The sequence below is a fragment of the Lottia gigantea genome (genome assembly GCF_000327385.1).
Source record: "Lottia gigantea unplaced genomic scaffold LOTGIsca_25, whole genome shotgun sequence".
NCBI classification, from domain to species: Eukaryota; Metazoa; Mollusca; class Gastropoda; family Lottiidae; genus Lottia; species Lottia gigantea.
Window position 1 is genome coordinate 2,129,060 of NW_008708752.1, and position 20,529 is coordinate 2,149,588.

The 20,529-nt window shown below is 34.1% G+C and overlaps 2 protein-coding genes across 2 annotated transcripts; both read left to right on the top strand.

Annotated features, from left to right (window-relative positions):
- Positions 1-3,140: 3,140 nt before the first annotated feature.
- LOTGIDRAFT_150117 (hypothetical protein) lies at positions 3,141-4,839 on the top strand. The gene is made up of 4 exons (XM_009055708.1): positions 3,141-3,238; positions 3,500-3,562; positions 3,884-4,047; positions 4,321-4,839. The coding sequence occupies exons 1-4, from the start codon at positions 3,172-3,174 to the stop codon at positions 4,777-4,779; spliced, it is 753 nt and encodes a 250-aa protein (XP_009053956.1). The 5' UTR covers positions 3,141-3,171; the 3' UTR covers positions 4,780-4,839.
- Positions 4,840-18,385: 13,546 nt separating this feature from the next.
- On the top strand, positions 18,386-18,739 carry LOTGIDRAFT_117001 (hypothetical protein; the record flags this gene model as incomplete). The annotated part of the gene is made up of 2 exons (XM_009055709.1): positions 18,386-18,530; positions 18,615-18,739. Coding segments are annotated over 2 exons (270 nt in total), but the record flags the coding sequence as incomplete, so codon positions are not given.
- Positions 18,740-20,529: the final 1,790 nt, after the last annotated feature.

Below are 20,529 nucleotides of genomic sequence, written 5' to 3' on the forward strand. Positions count from 1 at the left end.
AAGAAACCGCCATGGCTTTTATTGTCGGATTTGTATTTGTCAAAATGATATGAAACCGTATTTTTTTCCATGACATGGTTTTAATTTTTAGTGAGGTCATACATCCTTTCTTTCCTGCTCCTGATTTGGTTAATAAAACGCCCAACCTCATGCAATGTGCAATGTGGGAAATTGCTTTCGGTGCCCGGATGGAGAGGGGTGGTCAAAAAAATTACTAAAATGGGTAGAAATAAAAAAAAAGACATTTTTCCACGAGAGGGATTCCCTATACTGATAGACAGTTTTACAGTTTCACCTATGCTGTATCAATGAATGAAGCAAATGGCTTTGCTCGGTAATAATATATACATTTGCCTACAGTAAAACATGGTAGGCTAGGTAACGTAATAGGTTGAGGCGTGTTGAAAGGTATAGTGAAAAGGATACTGATTGTAAGTATACCACTTACTCTTACATAACGATTGGTGTAACGAATAAATATTTGCATTACCAGCTTACTTTCAATACAACTATCTGTATCACTTCTTAATGAAAATACCAACGACCGGTTCGTCTACAGTTAAATATACTCATAAAAAACGGGTTTCCTTAAAAATAAGGCGAAGATGATTTAGTTTGCTAAGCTTGATTTGTAGGTAAACCCCAAGCCAGATTTCAATCCAACTGGGGTATTACAGTACAAAAAGGCTATATAAGGTGGAAAAGATCGACATGTGACAACCATCAACGTAAACAATCGTAAAGAGCGAAAAAGATCATTTTAATGTAGCGGAAGGGATTAAAAAGGTGTCAAATCTATTCATCAGTTGGATAAAAAATATACACTGCTCATAAATTTGGCCAAAAAGACTTTAATATTGTAAGGTGACAAAAAATGAGCGTAAAGGTGTCGCCAATACGGTCATAAATATTCAGCTTTTCGTGTATTTTTTGCACTTTAAATGGTAATCGGATTTCCTAACCTAAGAATAAAAAAGTCAGTTTCTGTTTAATTTGTTAAAATTGTGATGGCATGTGCACAAATGCCATCGAATGGTAAAACACTGTTTCCGGCATCCCTTGACAAAAGAATTTGTTTCAGGCAAGGATATCCCAATCCTACTCTACTCTCCTATTAAAAGAATTTATTCACAACTGTAACTTAGTTTTTAACCTTGAATACAATACCCACTGCTCTTGTACGGAATTCGGCGATTTGATTGGATGCAGGGTACACAGCCAAACAGAGCCCTCGACAGAAAGACTGTAATGGTTGTTTTTAAGAAACTTTCTGTCGAGGGCTCTGGTTGACTGTATACAAGCATACAATCCAATTAAATTACTGCATTTACAAACTTTTGTAAGAATAGTACCTATTGTAGTTAAGGTATAAAATAAAGTTCGTAATATCTTGACTATTGTGAAGATAAAACAAATTGACTCCTCCGCTTACGTATATAGTACAGTAGTTATACGCTCACACCCAAGGCATGTATAGGGTTTTCATTATGACATGAAGAAAATTTGACCAATTCAAAGGGACCAATATGATTGATTTGGTTATGATTATTTTGTTAGCGTCACAGACGAGACAGAGTCAATTAACGAGCTTCTTTATGATTTGCCTTATCTACCACTTCTAACAAAACTTGTGAAACAGCCTTACATTAGTGAGAGTGATTACACTAAACCCAACTTCAAAACTGGAGAGCTTTCAAGTGGCCTAATATTATCTTTATGATGTTGGTAGAATTATGAATAATCCGGTGGCGGCTATTTGATTTTACAAACAGGTCAAAAAACAATGACGATTTGTGGAATAGCGAAACTCAAAATAAAATAATATGGCATAACAACCTTATCGGCATTCGCAACATTGTTATCAAGAAACGGGCCATACCACGCTTTGTTTGGTTATAAAAAAAGCAGAAAACTTGCCAGATTACGATGAAGACGAAAATATCAGAAAAAAAAAGAACAAAATTCTAATCTAATTTTAATTAGATCGGAGCCAATCGATCAATGGATCCATGATAACAATCTATATTCTAGGTCCAGGTGTTTGTTGGTTGTCATAGAAATTGACAAAAAAATGAAATGAGATAAACACTTTAATTTGGTCCACACCGTTATAAATTTATCGGCAAGATTAATATATATAACCCTCGTGTCGACACCTAAAATCAACCATTTTCTTATAGATCTTTATTGGCAAGTAATCAAAGGGCAGGTAACCCAGACTCTGTGACACCAGAACTCTTGAAATGAGGAGGTTCCCGCGACAAATATGTCGTTAATTTCCCACATTGTCTCCTTCTCCACTTGAGACTTGACTTAATCAAAATTTATGGCAGCATTATTACGTCATCGCCTTAGTTGATATCATTAGCATTTTTTGAATAACATAAATTCATATTTCTTTTACGTGTGATGCCTTATATGGTAAGCATTTTATCTTATTCATATCATTGTCTAAGAGTGCAAATAATGTATCAACGAGCAAAAATCTAAAAACCTGAAATTGTCATTAGTATATAAAGCAGTGTATTCAATGTTTATGAAGTTCGATAGAAAATCTTCTATGACTTTGAAGTGTACTAAATTCCCTTTAAGCTTGTTTTCAATGGATGAAAAATGAATAAACCGATGTAGAAGTCCAATCTTGTTCTTTTGCAGGTGCTATGATCATAACCAATGAGCCGAAAGATTTTAAAAAATAAAGCTATGGGTGCAAATAATCACACTACTTTCGACAAAATTATAACTAAATGTTATTCTCCTAAAATGGACTTACACCATACCCTGTCTCCTTGATCGATTGCATCGCCAATATTTCTGGAAGATGGGAGGCAACTATAATTTAAAAAATGCATTTTTAAATATCAGACCACTATTAAAAAGATTCTTAAAAGCTCACTTATCCGGGTTATTGAGGTTTAAGCCCAAACGGATAGTATTTTTCAAACCGGTCTCGCATTTTACAGACTGTACATGATCAAGATCCATCGGCAGGTGGAAATCTTTACAGGGCTATAATATTGTTTTTTACGCAACAAAGCGAGAATCTATAATCCTTAAAACAATAATGTATTTGTTGTCCGAGAAAAAGACACCTGTTGCTTCCCTTATCGTGTGCTCTCCAATTTAAAGATAGAAATAACCACTCAGTGAAATAGAAAAATAAAAAATAAAATGTTTGCTGCAAAATTTAGTCCTTTTATCATGAATACATCCAAATTAAAGCAGTTGTGCAAAATAGGTAGGCTTATGATAACCAATTCGTATTATTCCAAAGATAGCGTGAAATATCAGATCAACTTCATGATGGATGTATGCCGACTGACTGAAATCTTGGTAGATGGTATTGTGAGTGAGGATGGGGTGGGGAGCTTTGTTTTACATCAGCATTCCCTTAGGAAATGCTTTGAGTTTGTCTTTCAGGCTTACTTTGTAGCTTTTGAAAGTACATGTGCTTGTCTGAGATACCATTGTCTCAAACTAACTTTCTAAACTTTTTCAGATAATATATCTTATAACCAGGTTGTATCAGTGATGAATTGGAAAAAGCCCCCAAGTGTAGATGGTAAGTAGTAGCTTAGGCCTAACTTAAATTTCTTCTAGAAGTCAATTTCTTTTTCGATATTTGTTTCTTGGTATAGAGCTTGATCCAAAACTAGGCCTATGCTCAAAGCACTGACTTAACAAACAACTCCAAACAAACATGTAGGATAACCTGTTACCTTTCAACCTTTTCTCTCAGCAAACCAAAGTGTGTTCAGAATGAAATTATTTTCAATTATTTTTCAACTATGGTATGTGCTTAATGTTTATAAAAATTGATTGTCCTAAAAAAATGTTTTTTTGTAATTCTTGAGTTTTATTGTACATTTTGATGTGTTTTCAGATGTAGAATTTCCAGAGAAAAGAAAGTTGAAAGTTATTGATCGATCACCATATTTCAGTGGACAAAATCAAGATCCACCTATGAAATTTATGAAAAGATTACGTGACATGAGAGGACCAGAATTAATACACAATAAGTTACAATACGGTGAATATGGCATTCAGGTATTCTTCATTTTGAAATAAAGGCAGTGGATAATGAACTTTTCTTCCAGTGAGCACAAATCCAAAGGCTTTTGTTATGTTGACTCTTTAGAGCAATAAAGTAATTAAGTGCATATTGATTGAGACAAAAAAAGTACTATTTTGATGTATAATTCACACCAAGAATGAAAGTTGTCGAGGACCCTTCTTTTATAACACTAGCTCAATCAGGTTCAAATATAGGATGTTGAACATTGTATTTCATATCTAAATCTATCTACATTGTTATTACAGGCTACTTGTGGTGGAAAAATGAGATGGGGGCATTTGGAAATGATAAGAATGAGTATTGTAAGAGGGATGAGAGATACTAGAATGTTTGCTATATGGAGAGTAGAAACGCCCTGGAAGGCTGTTGGGAAGAAAGGCCTTGGTCAGAGAATGGGGGGTGGAAAATCTCCCATCGATCATTATGTGTACCCAGTAAAGGCTCAACGAATCATCATGGAAGTAGGTGGAGTCACAGACATTGACGAAGTGAATCATATTTTAAAACAGGCTGCTGCCAGTTTGCCTTTTCAAGCTAGAGTAGTTAGCCACGAAATTCTAGAACGAGAAGCTGAAAAAGAAAAATATATTGAAGAGAACAATATTAATCCTTTTAGTTTTAAAGACAGCATCCGAAAAAATTATCTTGGTTGTAAAACTTGGATTAGTCCATTTGATTTTAAATGGGATGGAAAGTATAAGTAAATCAAATTATATTATGTGTGACTTTTTAAGTGCTAAATAAAATGAAAATACCTTCTGTTTTATCTATGTCATGTAATACCTTTGGATTTTTCAACCAGGTTTCCAACTGTCAGCAAAGCAGATAAGAGGGGCTGACATGGAAAAAGCGTTTAGTCGTTCGGATGGGACAATAAACAGAGGCCCCGTGTATTACAGGCTGTGCACATTAAAGATCCCTCGACAGTTGGAAATCGAAAAAGAGCAGGCTAATGCCGCTGTCATGAAAAAATTTCCCTCACTGCACCCTGCATGGCGTTGCCCGTCTTCATTATCCCACATGGTGCAGAAAAGTAGGACGTAAAACTCCATTCATTTCATTTCATTTCGAATATAAATATTTCAGAATTTGTACAGACTACCCCCTTAAAAAGGACAAAGCTATGTTATTTCTGTTAAAAATTAATTCAGTATTAGCCTAGTTACCAAAATCATTTTTATCATTGACATCTGGTTATCATTTTGCAAAGATATTTTGACAAAACATAATATCTTGAATTTTTATGATTTTTGCAGAAAATTAATCCTTTGAAATCCATGAAATTTTTACCATTATTCAGTAATTACTGACATTTGATTTAAGAACCTTGATATAACTAGACTGAAACAAAAACACATTTTCTTCTACATGTATCAGTAAAACTAACCTGTGTTGCAACGGTCTAAATCCGACACACGTTCCCTGTTGGGTCGGTGAACAATCTAACGTTTGTTGAGGACAGTAGCCTAATAATTCTGCACACGACACTTCTGTGAAGATTTATAAGCACAATGCATCATAAGCTACATTCAAACGACCGCATATTTTTTTTATCTACAGACCACACTAATGCGATACTGTCTCCCTTTGACCACAAACTGTATGAGTTTCATTTATTGTGGTCTGTTTGTCTCGGCAAACAACAGAGTGGTTATTTTTAACTGGTATAAGGTTTTATAAGAGAAACTCTCTTATAGAAGCACTGGCCTAGGTCACAAGTAGGGAATGTCGATTTCAGCATTGGAATACATCAATTTTGATGAAACTAGGTGTGCGTGTTTGTTATCTAACACTTTTGAAAACCAGAAGAATCGAAAAATATTTAGTATGAGTTATTGCCCTTGTTCTTGAAAACGCGTTCAATTTTTAGCTCGTAAACACTCTACGAGGCACAATCGTCCAAGGATGAACCATTTTGAAAACCAGGAGAATCGAAAAATATTTAGTATGAGTTATTTTCCTTGTCCTTGAAAACGCGTACAAATTTCAATTTTCGACAGGTTTTGACGAAATTTGGTGAAATTGTCCATGGGTGAACTCAAACTTTTTTTCTGAAAATCAAAAGTGTTAAAAGGAATTATTGACCTTGTTCTTGAAAATAATTCAATTTTTAGCTAGTTAACACTATTTAAAGGCACGATTCTTGCCGGCTTCTGATGAAAATTTGTGTGAGAGGTTGTAATCACCCAAGGATGAACCCTACTGAAAATTAGAAAAATCGAAAAATATATTATAATTATTGCCTTTAATCTTGAAAACGCGTTTAAAAATTATTGACGGAATTTGACGAAACTTTGTGAAATTGTTTATAATCACCCATGGGATTAACTTTGATTTAAAACTATGAGTTATTGACCTCAATTTTGAAGACGCATTCATTTTTTAGCTCGTAACACTTAAAGGCTCGATTCTTGCCTGATTTAGACAAAACATGGTAATACCATTCAGTATCACCCCAAAAAGTTCAAAAGAAGTGTATGCCAGAAATTTGAATATTTCTTACTGGTAATTGTTACTGTATTTTTCTTTAAAATCAAAGCTGCCAGTGGGCGTATATTACCTTGCCTGTCAAACTATCTTTCAATATATCCAAGTCATCAATTTAACTTTCAAACGTGGATAATTCTAATTTTCGTTGGTGAGCTGTGAACACTATTACTGATGAGCTTAGCTGATTGTTAGTGATAGTTATTGAGCAATATTCATTGAAAACAGTATGGAGTATATACATATTTATACTTAAGATTTGATATAGATTTAATTCAATAGTACCATCATAGAAATTAACTCATAAAAAAACTAAATACATTTTTGTACTTATCTATTAATGGTAATAATATTCACATTTATAGAATAAAATATTATTACTATTCTAAGTAATATTTCAAAAATATATTGTCAAATCCACATGGAATGAAAAAAATAACAACACCAAAACGTTTGAATATTCATGTCCTATGAACACCAACTCAAATTCAGTAGCCTGTATTATCAAGAGACCAAAAAAAACCTTACAGATTTTTAATTTTGCATGAAGTCGATATTTTTTGAACATCAGTTAGAGATTTCTGAATGATATATATGTTTGACGTGGAATTAACGGGCGGTCTAATTAAATTTAGACCAAACTTTCGGTTCGTGGCCACAAAAATTTCTTGGGGGCGACGGTCTATGCTTTTATGCTTTCACTAGCAGTGAACACGCAGCAGTCTTTGTGATTGAGATTGCGTCAGTGACACGCACATATGGTAAAATTTCGTACCAAATTTGTCAAAAAATTCCCTCTGCCAAAGTAAACACTACCCGCAATCTCTTCACACCCACCACCCGTGGCACGGTGACGGTGCCACCCCAAAGTGCATGTGATTGTGCTGACAAAAATCGTGCAGGTTTCAGGCTGGTATAAGGAATTTAATAGTTTTTGAAACTGATTTTCTTTTAACTGACGAAAATACGAAGGCGGTATGTTTAAGATAATAGTTGTCTAGTTATACAAGGTTATAGTCTGCGACTGGAACTGGAAATCTTTCAAATTAATGTTTAAATCTCTGACCTTGTTATAATATATAGTTGATTTCCAATAAATTGTTGACATAAAAACTGTATTATTATACTAGATCTTCAATCTAGAATTGATGGAGCTGCCAGTGGACCTATTACCAATAATTGATATTAAATATTTGACTTCTTCACTCCAGACATTTCTATTATTTATTGCCTGACATTGAAACATTAAATCACCATCATCGAGGAAAGTAATGTTTTAAAGGAGGTGCCTTAAAGGGATTGTAAACAGATTGTATGTATATCGGAACACTGATAGCATCGATTTGCACCATTCCGATTTTCAATCAGACGTCTGTAGTTCTTGCAATTCCACTAAAACTAATCCCTTAGAGTGGTCCATAAGTCATCTCTTTGAGGGAGCCCCTTTATTTAGTTCATACTAGAGTGGTACCCTCCTTTTTTCGTTCATAGTCCATCTTTTTGAGAGATACCTCTTCTATTAATCCACCCCTTTGATCCTTTCTTTTATTAATTAATCCCCTTTTCGTGGTACCTCTTTTATTAGATTATCCCTTTGATATGTACCTCTTTTATTTGCCTTTCCCTTTGAGTGGTATCTCTTTTATTAGTCCTTTGAGTCGTACCCCTTTTATTAGTCCACCCCCTTGAGTGGTACCTCTTTTATTAACTAATCCCTTTTTGTGGTACCTCTTTTATTAGTCCATCCCTTTGATTTGTACCTCTTTTATTTGCCTTTCTCTTTGAGTGGTACCTTTTTATTAGTCCTGAGTGGTACCTCTTCATTGATTTGTACCTCTTTTATTTGCCATTCTCTTTGGGTGGTATCTCTTTTATTAGTCCCTTTAATCCACCCCTTTTTAGTAGCACTCTCTTTTCTTCGCGCATCGAATCTTCTTTAATTGTTTTTATATTAGTTCATCCCTTGTTTTGTTTATTCATTGGTTTATCGAGTTTGTTTTCTTTTATAAGTCCACCCCTTTCTATTGTATTCTCAATATTCTTTTTCCAATAATTATAAACAAATGAATCTACTTTTTATTGTTTTTAGCCTCGTGGTCTGTCTGTATATTGATCGACAAATCCTGTATTTAAAATGAAAGACAAGGAAAAACACAATATTTTTACCAGCAAGGAAATTAGAAAAATCCATTGTACGGCGTAACAATGTTAGCATCTGTTTTCGTCACTAAAGAAAAGTATTGAAATATATGTAACTTATCATTAGTATTGTGAAATAACTTTTAAAAATATCAAAAATTTATCAAGTCATTAATACATTTTTTCTGTGAACATATAATATGTACAAAAAACAGTTGGTGATTATGTTTACACTTCTTTTTGTTTCGGAAGCTCGTTATTTCTTTTATTAACGATTTGCCAGGCAGCATTTATTTTTCTAACTTTCTTTGTCTCCGATTGGGGGAAAACCAATAACTAACCGTTATTCAAAAAACCAAATCGGGCCCTAGTCTGTGGTCAAATGGCTTTGTGGTCACGGGGTTCAGAAAGAACATAACAAAGAAAAGCCGTTGTCAGGTAGCGTGAGTCGACCCTAAGTGCCGGCTATTTATTTAGTTTGCCGGTAGCGAACTCGAAAAGCAATGCCATTATGGTAATATTTTATTATTTATGGAAGGCCAGCACTGTCACAAATAATTGTTTCTGTAGTCATATACTGTTGTCAGTAATTTTAAGATTTACGATTCTTTAGTGGTTTAATCTTCGAATCATTATGTTTAGGGTCAAAGATCCATGATGTCTAAGTTATGTATAATATATAACCTCGGATTAAATTCTCGAAAAAAATTATAATTATCAAATCTGTAAATAATTTTTATTATAAGTATAAGTATTTGTATGTGTATATTGAACTGTATGTCTCATTGATATGGAATGTGAATTTGTTTTACACGCCGACTGAGAGAAGAACGCACACCCGTCATTAAGTTAGACGTAACCTCACGGATAACGTTAAATTCTAACGCTCTAACGCTGCACTACAATCCGTCTTTTAAACGCCCAGGACAATAATGGGAGTGCGAGAATGAGATTAAATCTAGTTTGCAGAGCTCGCTTATTTATGTATTTTACTTCTTTAACCAAGGCGTCGGACTAGAAACGTTTGATGTACGTACCATTTACATACAGATCTACGACGAATCATAAAGAGCAAATTTAATTGCTATCAGTGTATACAGCGCTCTTAAAGCTACAGATCTTGTGAGATTAAGCTATGTCCTTTGCTGCCTTTGTTAAGACCAGCCCTGTTTAAACAACGAATATAAAGAACAGATAGTGCTATTGTTGTAGGTAACGCCCTTTAAGATAAAGATCTTGTAAAAAATTGCAGATTAAGCGATGCCATTTCTAGCTTTTGTTAAGACATAACATAAAATTTAACCGTAGTTCATCGGTCATAAATGTCCATGTATCAGTTACGTGGGATGGTCAAGATATTTATGAATGATCTATGAGGACTAATCTATTACCATTACAAATTGTCTTTACACTGTAATTTTAACATATAACTGAATATTTTTGTTGGCATCGTTATCAAGAAGTTATTACCATTGTATTAAGCAATTTACTTGGAGAAGGCGACAGTGCCATCTATCAAACATGTCTATTATATTTGAAGGGTCATGGCGTTGGTTGAAAATGTAGGTTATTCAAATGTGTCAAACGATTCATCAATGGGTTATTTACATCCTATCGAATGTAAATGTTGATGGTGCTATTGGTAAGCAATTCGGCAACGTCATAAGTTGCTTATAATTTTATCCTAGTTGACATTGTGGATTATGGTGTCGAACTGCGGGTTTACCTCAAATAACGTATGTCCAGCAGGGCCTAAGTAAATGCCAATTCTATTACGTGGTGCCAAATATTTCTGAATTCAATATTTCAGCTCCAGTATGATCGTTTTATACCGATCATCACAGCTTCGTATGTTTTTTGACGACAACATATGTAAGTCCCCAAGTCCTCTTTTAAATAAGTGGTCGGAAGAATTAAAAGCAAAGAAAATATTTAAAAATTTTGGATATTGGATAGTTTTCTGTCCCTGTTTGAGCTCATAAAGGCTAACAATATCATTCAGTGAGCAATGGGGGAAACATTGCCTGAACAATGACATTACTCCAATCTACCTGTACGGGTCAAAACTTACCTGTTGCATCCTTCCATCTGAAAAAGCAGAAACTATAAAAATTCTTCTTATCTTGTAGATATCAGAAGTTAAAAGAAAAAAGATTCTTGTAGTATTGATATGTTACTGCTTTCAGCGAGTTTGACGTTTGCTCGCCCACCCCTCCTCTTTTAAACAACTGGTTTGCACTCTCGATTGTACTCAATTAAAATGTATGCATTTTCGAATTCAGCATCGACAGTTGCCCCCTATTGTACCCCAAGTTTCTGGAGTCTTGCGCAACCACTGATTGAGGTCGAAATATACTTTCGGATTTCTCAACATAGGCTCCTTCTGTCAGTGATACAGGCCAGAAGGGCTCCATGGACAACGGATCGTTTGGAATAAATCGATACTTTGTGTGTTACTGACGGTGCATATTAAAAGGAGTAAGCGTTCCAAGCTGTCATGACAAAGTTTCATTCATCTCGCACTGTATGACGTTGTCTCTCTTCATTAGCCCATTCAGAAAAAGTAAAACACCATTTCATTTCATGTCGGATTGATTTCCTTTTTACTTCGTTGTTTGACAAACTTGCTCTCAATTTTTGCTGCGTTGGGGCCCCTTGGGAAACGCCAAAGCCATGATTGCACTTCGCATCACATAGTGTATCAAGAAAACAACCCCATCTGGCATCGAACAATAAATCTTATTACGAAAAATACAACCAGATTTATTACAATATCAGCATTCTACATACGACACACAAAAAGGAAAAATAATATACTTAGAATCATAACTGGAGTAGTCAAGGTTAACTTAAGTCAATTGAGCAATGCTAATTCATTCTCAATAGAGTCGTTATTGAAGAAGTATTTATGGCCATTATAACAGAGTCAAGAATTTCAGATCAGTTTACAAAAAGGAATAAGGAAAACGACAGCGTTCCATGAATAACAATTAGTTGTTTATTGGTCACGTTCAAAGAACGCTAAAGTCCGAAACCCCAGACACAAATCTGGGACCCGTGTGACTAAATTAATCTTACCAATTAAGCTTAAGATTTCGTTCTACATAAAACCAACAAGGCTATATATAAGCATAAAGGCATAGACGACATTTGTACGGTGCTGTTTAACATAATTTTTTATGAAGATTGGAAAGTTATTCTGCTTTTACTTCACTTAATCTGAATTTCAAGGTGAACAATATGCAAATGCGAAAAAAATTCCGTCCACTGATGGAACGGTAAAGCAGTGGTTGTCGCTAGCAAGACCCCTGTCCTTCTCTCTACCCATGTACATTTGCGATTGTGTATGTCAGTTTCATTTTCGGAATCCTATAGCTATCAATGCCATTTCGATTTTCATGATAGCTAAACTTATATCCATGAATGATTGATTATGAAAATATATGGTTCAGTTTGGAATCTAGTGATTTTAAAACTTTCATCATTAAATACTATACACTGTTATTCGATTACATGTTCATTGTGAATCAGTTTTATACAAACTTTTGCATAATTAATTCAAGATGATAATATAGCTTATCCAAGCTTTATTGATTTTTCTGCAATTAAAAAAGGAATTGTTATGAAAGCTTTAATAATATTTAAGAAATATTGTGAATATTGTTTGGATCTTCAACATTAGAGAGTTTTGGCGTCATGCTCAAAGAAATACATATAGTTGGACAGATAAACACTGCAATGCCGTCGATAGAGATGAATGTGGTTGAAGTTTGAGTTGGGTAGGCGTTGGGGGAGAATTCAATTGGTCGTTGATCACGCCGAATTTGACTGAATTTCTCCGTTTTAGTTCATTACTGCCTTTGCTTTGAATGATCGTCCAGGAAGTGCACAGATACCGTAAATAGGTACAGTTAATTGTACGTTAAACTTTAATAACCAGACATGTATTATATTCATATAAGCTACGTGCTCCTTCATGTTGTATTTTATAATTGCGATGTTCAATTTTTAGTATGAGTCGGAAAATAAAAATCTAAATGGATTGATGCTAATGATTGGTGTTGGATACGTATCGACAACATTCATTCTTAGACTTATATGTATAATGCGATGCCAAATCTTTCCAAATATGTCGAAAATCCGATTATCGTCGTTTTTTGTCGAACATCACAGCTTCGCACGTTTTTCTGAATGCGGCATGGCACATACAACAATGTTCATATACAGATCCAAAACTGTTTCCACAATTTCCACAAATTTCGGCATATTCTAGGATTTCCCGCATTGGTATGTCTAAGTAATTACAAGGCTGACAAGGAAACGGAACTGCTCTTCTCTGTGTTGCTACCACTGTACCCACTAAGACAACTGTAAACAGGAGAAGTAAATTAATGTTGTTTGACATGGTATAGTAATCTGAAAAACACAAAATGGTACAGACTTAGTTGAAGATGTACAAATATTTCAATGCAGCTTCGCTTGAGTTTACAAGCCCAAGGGACTTTCATTTGATGAGGAAATCAAATGAAGTTTTACGTCCAAATCTTTTTTGTGCCATAAAAGGTGTTTCATGGTTTCATGCAGGGTGCAAAGAATTAAATCCTTCTTTTAGATTTCAATTTGTCCAAAGATTATATCAACATGTCTATCAGGTAACACACGAAACACTCTGTTTACTGTAACTTTTCTAGTCTGTGCTCCTGGTTTGGGGTTGAATGTGTCATTGGCCTTCCGAGACTGGGGAATTAGGGGGAAGATAGACTTAAAGGGATAACCGCCAAAGTTGAGATTAAAAATGTGGCAGGGCATGAGCGCGACCTCAAATGGAGAAAAATAGGATTGCTTAGTTCCATTCAAACACAAAGTTTGCGGCAAAACGTATAAAAATCATATTTTTGAATTTGCTAGAAATGAAGTGAGGGTACAACTGGAGGTAGAAACCATTTTCCTAACTCCTCCATTACACCGACTGACGATGTCAGCTGGCCATCTGCTGCTAACAACTGACTGTATCTGAAGGAATCTGATCAATCGCTGGATTTAGTCTCTCTGAAAGCTCCAACGATCTCTGAAAATACGCAATTGCTACATGTGGCAATGCTCGAGTAGAACATCCGAAAACTTTTAACTCAGTTTGTACTTGACGTGAATAAGATAGTACATTGTTTCTGAAACCAATATTTAATGAAATAACAAATGAAAAAGCATTGAATCGTGTTAATGAAATCCCTTAAGAGATTAAAAGATTTCATAATCACATTTTTTGTGATAATGAGTACATAAAAATAGGCCATAAATTCCATTTTGACTCATTTCATTTCTAATTGATAACCATCTTCTTCTTCAAAACAAATTTTTGCTTTGCGAGTTCCACCTCAATGAATACTTTGACGGGTTTCTCTAGCGACGAAGGGCATGATAACCTTTAGGAACACATCAATAATCTATATTAAAGGGGCAGTATGTACATGTTTTATTATAAAAAAACATTGTAAATTATGATTTATAATTATGTATACACTTGATCAACCCGAATTTGATTTAAAACGGTGATTAAAACGGAGCGCACTAATTATTGTTATTGTATAAAGAAAGGCATTATGCAATGGGGTGTTGTGTTGAAATATGGCCGAATACTGTACAGTTTTAATTACCACATGCAATCCAAACAGCCCTGTTGACAGAGTAGGTTAGTCCAAATAAGGGCACAACTCTTGTCGGATATGACATGCATTTTATGGAATCCCTCTTCTCAATTTTGTAAAGTGTTAAACCACAGTCGTTTTTGTCTCCAAAAGGGAAATTAGATGCATGTATATATTTAGCAACGCAATGGTATTCATATTGCATCGGTAAGCTTACATCATTGATGTTTTCGACTGTGAAGCAATTAATTGATAAATTTCAAAAAACTGTTTGATTTGAGCATAGAATAGTTATTCAGTTTGATTTTTGTTTTTGTTTTAGTTGAAACCTCCAGAATGGAGGACTATCTAAAATGAAAAGTTGATAAACTCGACCAAAGATTGGCAGTATGTTTTCCAAAGGTATTCCCGAAACATTGCTCGAGCACATAAAGTACCTTAAGATTGTGATTGTGTTTCTGAATTATCATAGCGTGGGACTCGCCACTGTTTTTCTGTTAGAACAAATGTTTAGTAATGATCATTCGATACGTTTGGTTTCCTCTTTCAGTTTTATTTATTACTTGCAGAACATTGTTCCGTAGTTTCCCAATAGTGTCATTTGGTATTGAGCAGAGCCAATTTTGTGTGGGTGGACTTTTATGGAAGGCGGAATTGCTTTTTATTCAATGTTCTTCATTGCTATTTCTTAATTCTCAATTCTTCATTCTTATCTTATCTTGTTTTTACAGAGTACAACTTCTGGTCATAAAGACCACGTAGCAAATGTTACCAGAACATCTGTGCGACAGCTTCAAATATATTCGACATGTATTTGGAAAAATGTTTCGCAAGATTTGTTAAGCGAGATTTGTTATTGAAAATTTGTATTTGAACATTTGTTGGTAGAGTTTTGCATTTGTAGATTCGTATTTGAGGATATTTGTGGTAAGAATTCTATTAATTCAATAATTGGAAACGTTTATCGAAGAATGTTCAGTACAAATATCAATTTCCAATGACAAATTAAGTGTACAATAGATAACAATTTAAAATTAAGAATTTAGAATTAAGAATCTAAAATAAAGAATTAAGAACATTGAAAAAGCCTATGTCGTCTTTTGAATAACGAACTCAAGCATTGTTACCGAGCCCGATTACAGTTGGGTCTTTACGTGTAGGGATTACGTATAGGTTTTTTTTTCGTTCACGGTTTGAATTATAATTGCATTACCTAAAAATGATGAACAGACAATCGTATGGAAGATTTGATTTTCGGATATTTCTAACGATCAATTGCAATCTACCAATTGGTCATAAAGACCACGTAGCAATTATACCATACCTGTTAACTATGAAATTTGTCCAAATGTTAACAGAACATCTGTACGGTTGGAAGGCCTCTACTGAAGTGAACAACGCAGAGAATGACGAAAACTCACCATTGACGAATCTTAAATGACCAATTATTATGTAACCAAGACATAACTACTGTTACAAAAAAGGTGTGTTCGAAGCTACGTTCATGATTACAACTCTAGAAAGGCTTACCACACTCAAGAACATAACAAAATATACTCATATTCGTACTCATTCTATCCTTCGTTTAATCTAAAACTGAAATTTTTTAAACGGATTATGTTTCAATTTACGATCTTAGTGAAAACGGCCCTTTAAAGTATTCAGACTCAAACGTGTGAAGGCAGCCGAGAATAAAGGAAGGAAGAAAGAAAGAAAATATATTTTATTTAAAATCAAATACATCCGGTGCCATTCAAGCGAAAGTCACAAACACGATCCTTTTAAAACTCATGTAAAACTGGTTGGGACATCAGTATTTTATTTCAGCTTACATTTCAATCATCACGCAGTTCCTCGGACGTAATAAAAGGGTGTGATATCGTCACGGGTGGTCCAGAAAAACAATGACACTCTTCATAGCAGGATTTTTCATAAAGTATCATAGCTCAGATTATATTATTTTGACATCGTGATAATAGATATTTAATACATCTTTCCAGTTTCATAGGTTGAAACACTTTGAAATGGCAGCATCTAAAAAATACTTAAAAATCTGAGAATCCAAATCATCGAAACTGACAATAAAGTAAGAGAATAACGTTAGATAAACTAGAAAAAAGGAAATGAAATGAGTAGGTGAAATGTCCTTATAAGTTACAGAAGTAGGTGATATTACATCCTTTGTTAATGACCTATTATAACCATGCATTATTAGTATATCATATTACAATACCAAACGGAACAGCGTATGATTCTTACATGAAAATAACACATGAATGTAGCTTTAAACTCTTCCTCGGCTTACTAAGTCGAATTTACCACGTTCGTGTGTGTTATTTCCATGTAAAAACCATACGTAGTTTCGTATGAATACAATACGTATCACGATACGTGGTAATGAGATAAAAAAATTAACATTTTATCTTCAAAATTTCAATTAATTTATAATTTTGAAACTGTAATATTAGGTAATGTAGTTTATGGAAGTGGTTAACGTCCAACTGCCCAAAAATAGCTTCAAACAATTTAATTCGAACAGGGGCCACAAAATTTTCCAGGGGGGGGGGGGTCTTAGGTCATTCTTTCACTATGTAAAATGATAAAAAAAATTGAAAGTGAGGGGGGAGGTGGGGGAGGGTTTGCAGCCCCCCACCCCTTCCCCGCCTCTCCTCGTAAAACGCCACTAAAAACAATTTGTGAACCCATTTACCGTCTTAAAAATCACAATTTATCATAAACAAACCCGCGATAAGAACCTGGCATGTCGTATCGCGATACATCAATCCACCGATAAATAAACACCAGTTATTAGCCACGAATTTAAATCAAATCAGTATTTTATGAAGAGGAAGATGTTCAACTAAGCTTATATCTCTAGAGACGTTCCTAATATTTAAGGAATGTCTACTGTTTCCAGAGTCTTTGGGTTCGTGAAAAAGACGATTAACTTAGTCGGTGTCTCAAGACGGTAAATATTACTACTAAAAGCTTTGTGACATTGATTGGAGAAAGGGAAACATGCTCATCCCGACTGATGTCCCAGAAGAACTAAAAGCTGGAATTCGTTTAAATATTTTAGTATCCTCATCTTTACTTCCTAGTCTTTGACTTTACGTCGATCGATAAATAATATTAGAATAATTATCATTTGTGGCGCCGATCATAGGACTACCCCCTGAAACGCTTCGGTAGAAGCTTGCAACTATGACGCCTTCACAGAGAAAACACATTTTGAATTCAGATTCGACCCCCACCCGCCTCTTTATGACAGGATATGATTGTTCTTGAACAAGCCAAAATCCCCACTTGAATTTCTTGTGAGATCATTAAAGCTTATAGTTTTGATTAAACTTAAGTGCATAATGATGACATTTTGATGAAAGAATGTATGAGTCATTACCCTTTTTCTAAGAAAATTTATGACTTGTGAACGTGATGGATACTTCTGTTGATCTTTCCCAATTTACGGTCAGATTTGCTGAACAAAGTCTCTAATTTTAGAATGCATCAAATGGATATTTAAGTTAACATTACGCAAAAAGCTTACTTTAAAGGTATACTACCTCTTAGGATGACCACAAAATTAAAAATTCTAAACTTTGTTTATCAGTGGACTTTCATAGTGTCAAAACTATACAGAATCCCTCTATAATCAAATAATCTATAAAAAATTAAGTAATCCATTAAACTAAATAATTTTGAAACGTGCATAGAAGCTTGTTTCAATTAATATTTAATTTAATAGACATGTTGTCTTATATATAGACTCTATTCTATTGTCATGACACCTGATTATGTTGACTTATTAACCAAGTTTGAGATTTAAATTTTATATCTATTCTAAGAGGTAACCAAAAAACAGACAATTTAAAGGATAGATCCTTTTCATTCATTCTTGTAAAAAAACTTTTAAAATGACGGTTTCGCCATTCGTTTTGACCAATCATACTGAAGACTTTAGCTAAGCCAATCTGTAATAGTGTTCGCAGATCACTGTCAAAATTTGAGCCTTCAAATCCATGCATGTCCAGAATTTTCCGCGTTTTTGAATTTTCAAGTTAGTATGTTGAATTTTCAAGTTAATTATTCGAATTTTCAAGTTAGTTACTTGAATTTTCAAGTTAGTTACTTGAATTTTCAAGTTAGTATCTTGAATTTTCAAGTTAGTATGTTGAATTTATTAAGTTGAATTTTCAAGTTAGTATGTTGAATTTATTAAGTTGAATTTTCAAGTTTGAATGTTGAATTTATTAAGTTGAATTTTCAAGTTAGTATGTTGAATTTTCAAGTTAGTAACTTGAATTTTCAAGTTAGTATCTTGAATTTTCAAGTTAGTATCTTGAATTTTCAAGTTAGTATCTTGAATTTTCAAGTTAGTATCTTAAATTTTTAAGTTAGTATCTTGAATTTTCAAGTTAGTATCTTGAAATTTCAAGTTAGTATGTTGAATTATAGAAATGTCTAGTTTGTTGTATGCTGCACTCTTATCTCTGGACGTAGTCGAAGGTACGATCTTGGTGGACTGGACCTTTGGCGTTGTCATACCATTCCATCTTACAGCTCACTGATTTAACCGCCTTGTAGACCTTAAGTAATAGATTTCGATTTAGAAAGGTACATACCATTCTTAGCTGCTACTGCACAATCACACAAAAACTTTTTGAATTTTTAAATTATGTTTATAATATATATTATGTAAGGTTTTAAGATACTGGTAGTTGTTATAATGGTCAAATAAAAAATGGATACCACACGAATCATACCAGCTAAGCGAATGGGGTTGATGGATGTGCTGAGAACGTACTCTGATTGAAGGCGAAGTTACTTTCACAATTTGCAATTCTAGATCCATTGTTATTTATAAAGATCTACAGATAAAAACGACCAATCTGATCAAGACCACCTCTTCGAATTTCTAAATGTGTTCCGAAATGCAATATGACACAGTATCGCTGATATATCACGATAAGAATTGCAACTAAGAGAAAAGGAAACGTGGACATCAAATGGATCACTAAATCCTGTGTTAAAATTCACTGCTGTTTCTAATCTACGAAAATTATGGTTTTCTACAAGATAGCTCCAAAATGAATGAAACAGTTGAAACTCTGGAAGTTCGTAGAGCCAAATATCTATAATCTATGTTACTTAATACAGAATTTGTCCCCACTATTATTAATGATCCTACTCCAGGAACCATACCAACACCGACATGCAGCGTATTTCCTTGCCATTCCATCCAAAATGGTTTGAAACGATTTTCTTCTAATAAAAACATCGGATTTGTGGTAGAATTAATTGTATAGCCATGTTTGGTTTGTTTTATACCTGATTTTGTATTTTGAAACCCTCCAATCAAAACATCAAAAATTAAACTGGATTCAGTTTTATTTCCAAAGAGTCCGACTACCGCGTCTTTCTTTCCTTTAATCCAAAATACTTTCGAATCAATCGCACTAATGTCAGTGAATTCTGCATAGGTTATTGTTTTAGACACAGTTATTATAGTGCACTGGATGGTGTACAGACCGTAACTGATAAGCAAAGGTGTAGAGAACATAACGACAATTCACGAACATACACTTGAACGCTTTAGACGAAACTACCTGGATATAGTCATAGTACTTATTATAAGGAGAAAGGGTATACATAATCAATCATTATACTACGTAAATGTATTGAACGGATCAAATAAGATTATTTGCTCTGTGTATCATCAACACTTATGTTAAAACTTCATATCAATTATTTTCAAAATAATCTCAAGGAAATTCAATGGACTACATAGAAACAGGACGCATATAATGATTTCATAGTGTTCATAAATTCATAACGAATAACCACAATGATTTCTAAGTTCAAAAAAATTGATCATTCTTGCAATAGATCAATCAATTTGTAGAACTTCTGCTTAATATCACAAAAACAACTCGTCACTTAAAGAGGCAGTATTCAAAATTTTCAGTATTAAAAACGTCGCAGATTAAATCATATGATCCGAGCTTAAAATTCCTACCAAGCTAAGATAAAACACCCCACCAGCCTAGGTATCATCCTAGGTTAACAAGATCGATCTCCCAAGGTTAAAACAACTCAAGACTCGAGGTTAATCATATAACCCCAGATTAAACAACCCATCACTCGAGGTTAAATCATCAAACCCTAGGTTAAACAACGTAACTC

What these genes read in the sequence shown, in the direction of transcription:
- LOTGIDRAFT_150117 (XM_009055708.1), top strand. Translation starts at nt 3,172, where the DNA reads ATGTTTGCTGCAAAATTTAGTCCTTTTATCATGAATACATCCAAATTA. An exon ending in AAAGCAGTTGTGCAAAATAG is followed by an intron (nt 3,239 to 3,499) that starts GTAGGCTTATGA and finishes AAACTTTTTCAG; the next exon opens with ATAATATATCTTATAACCAG. An exon ending in AAAGCCCCCAAGTGTAGATG is followed by an intron (nt 3,563 to 3,883) that starts GTAAGTAGTAGC and finishes ATGTGTTTTCAG; the next exon opens with ATGTAGAATTTCCAGAGAAA.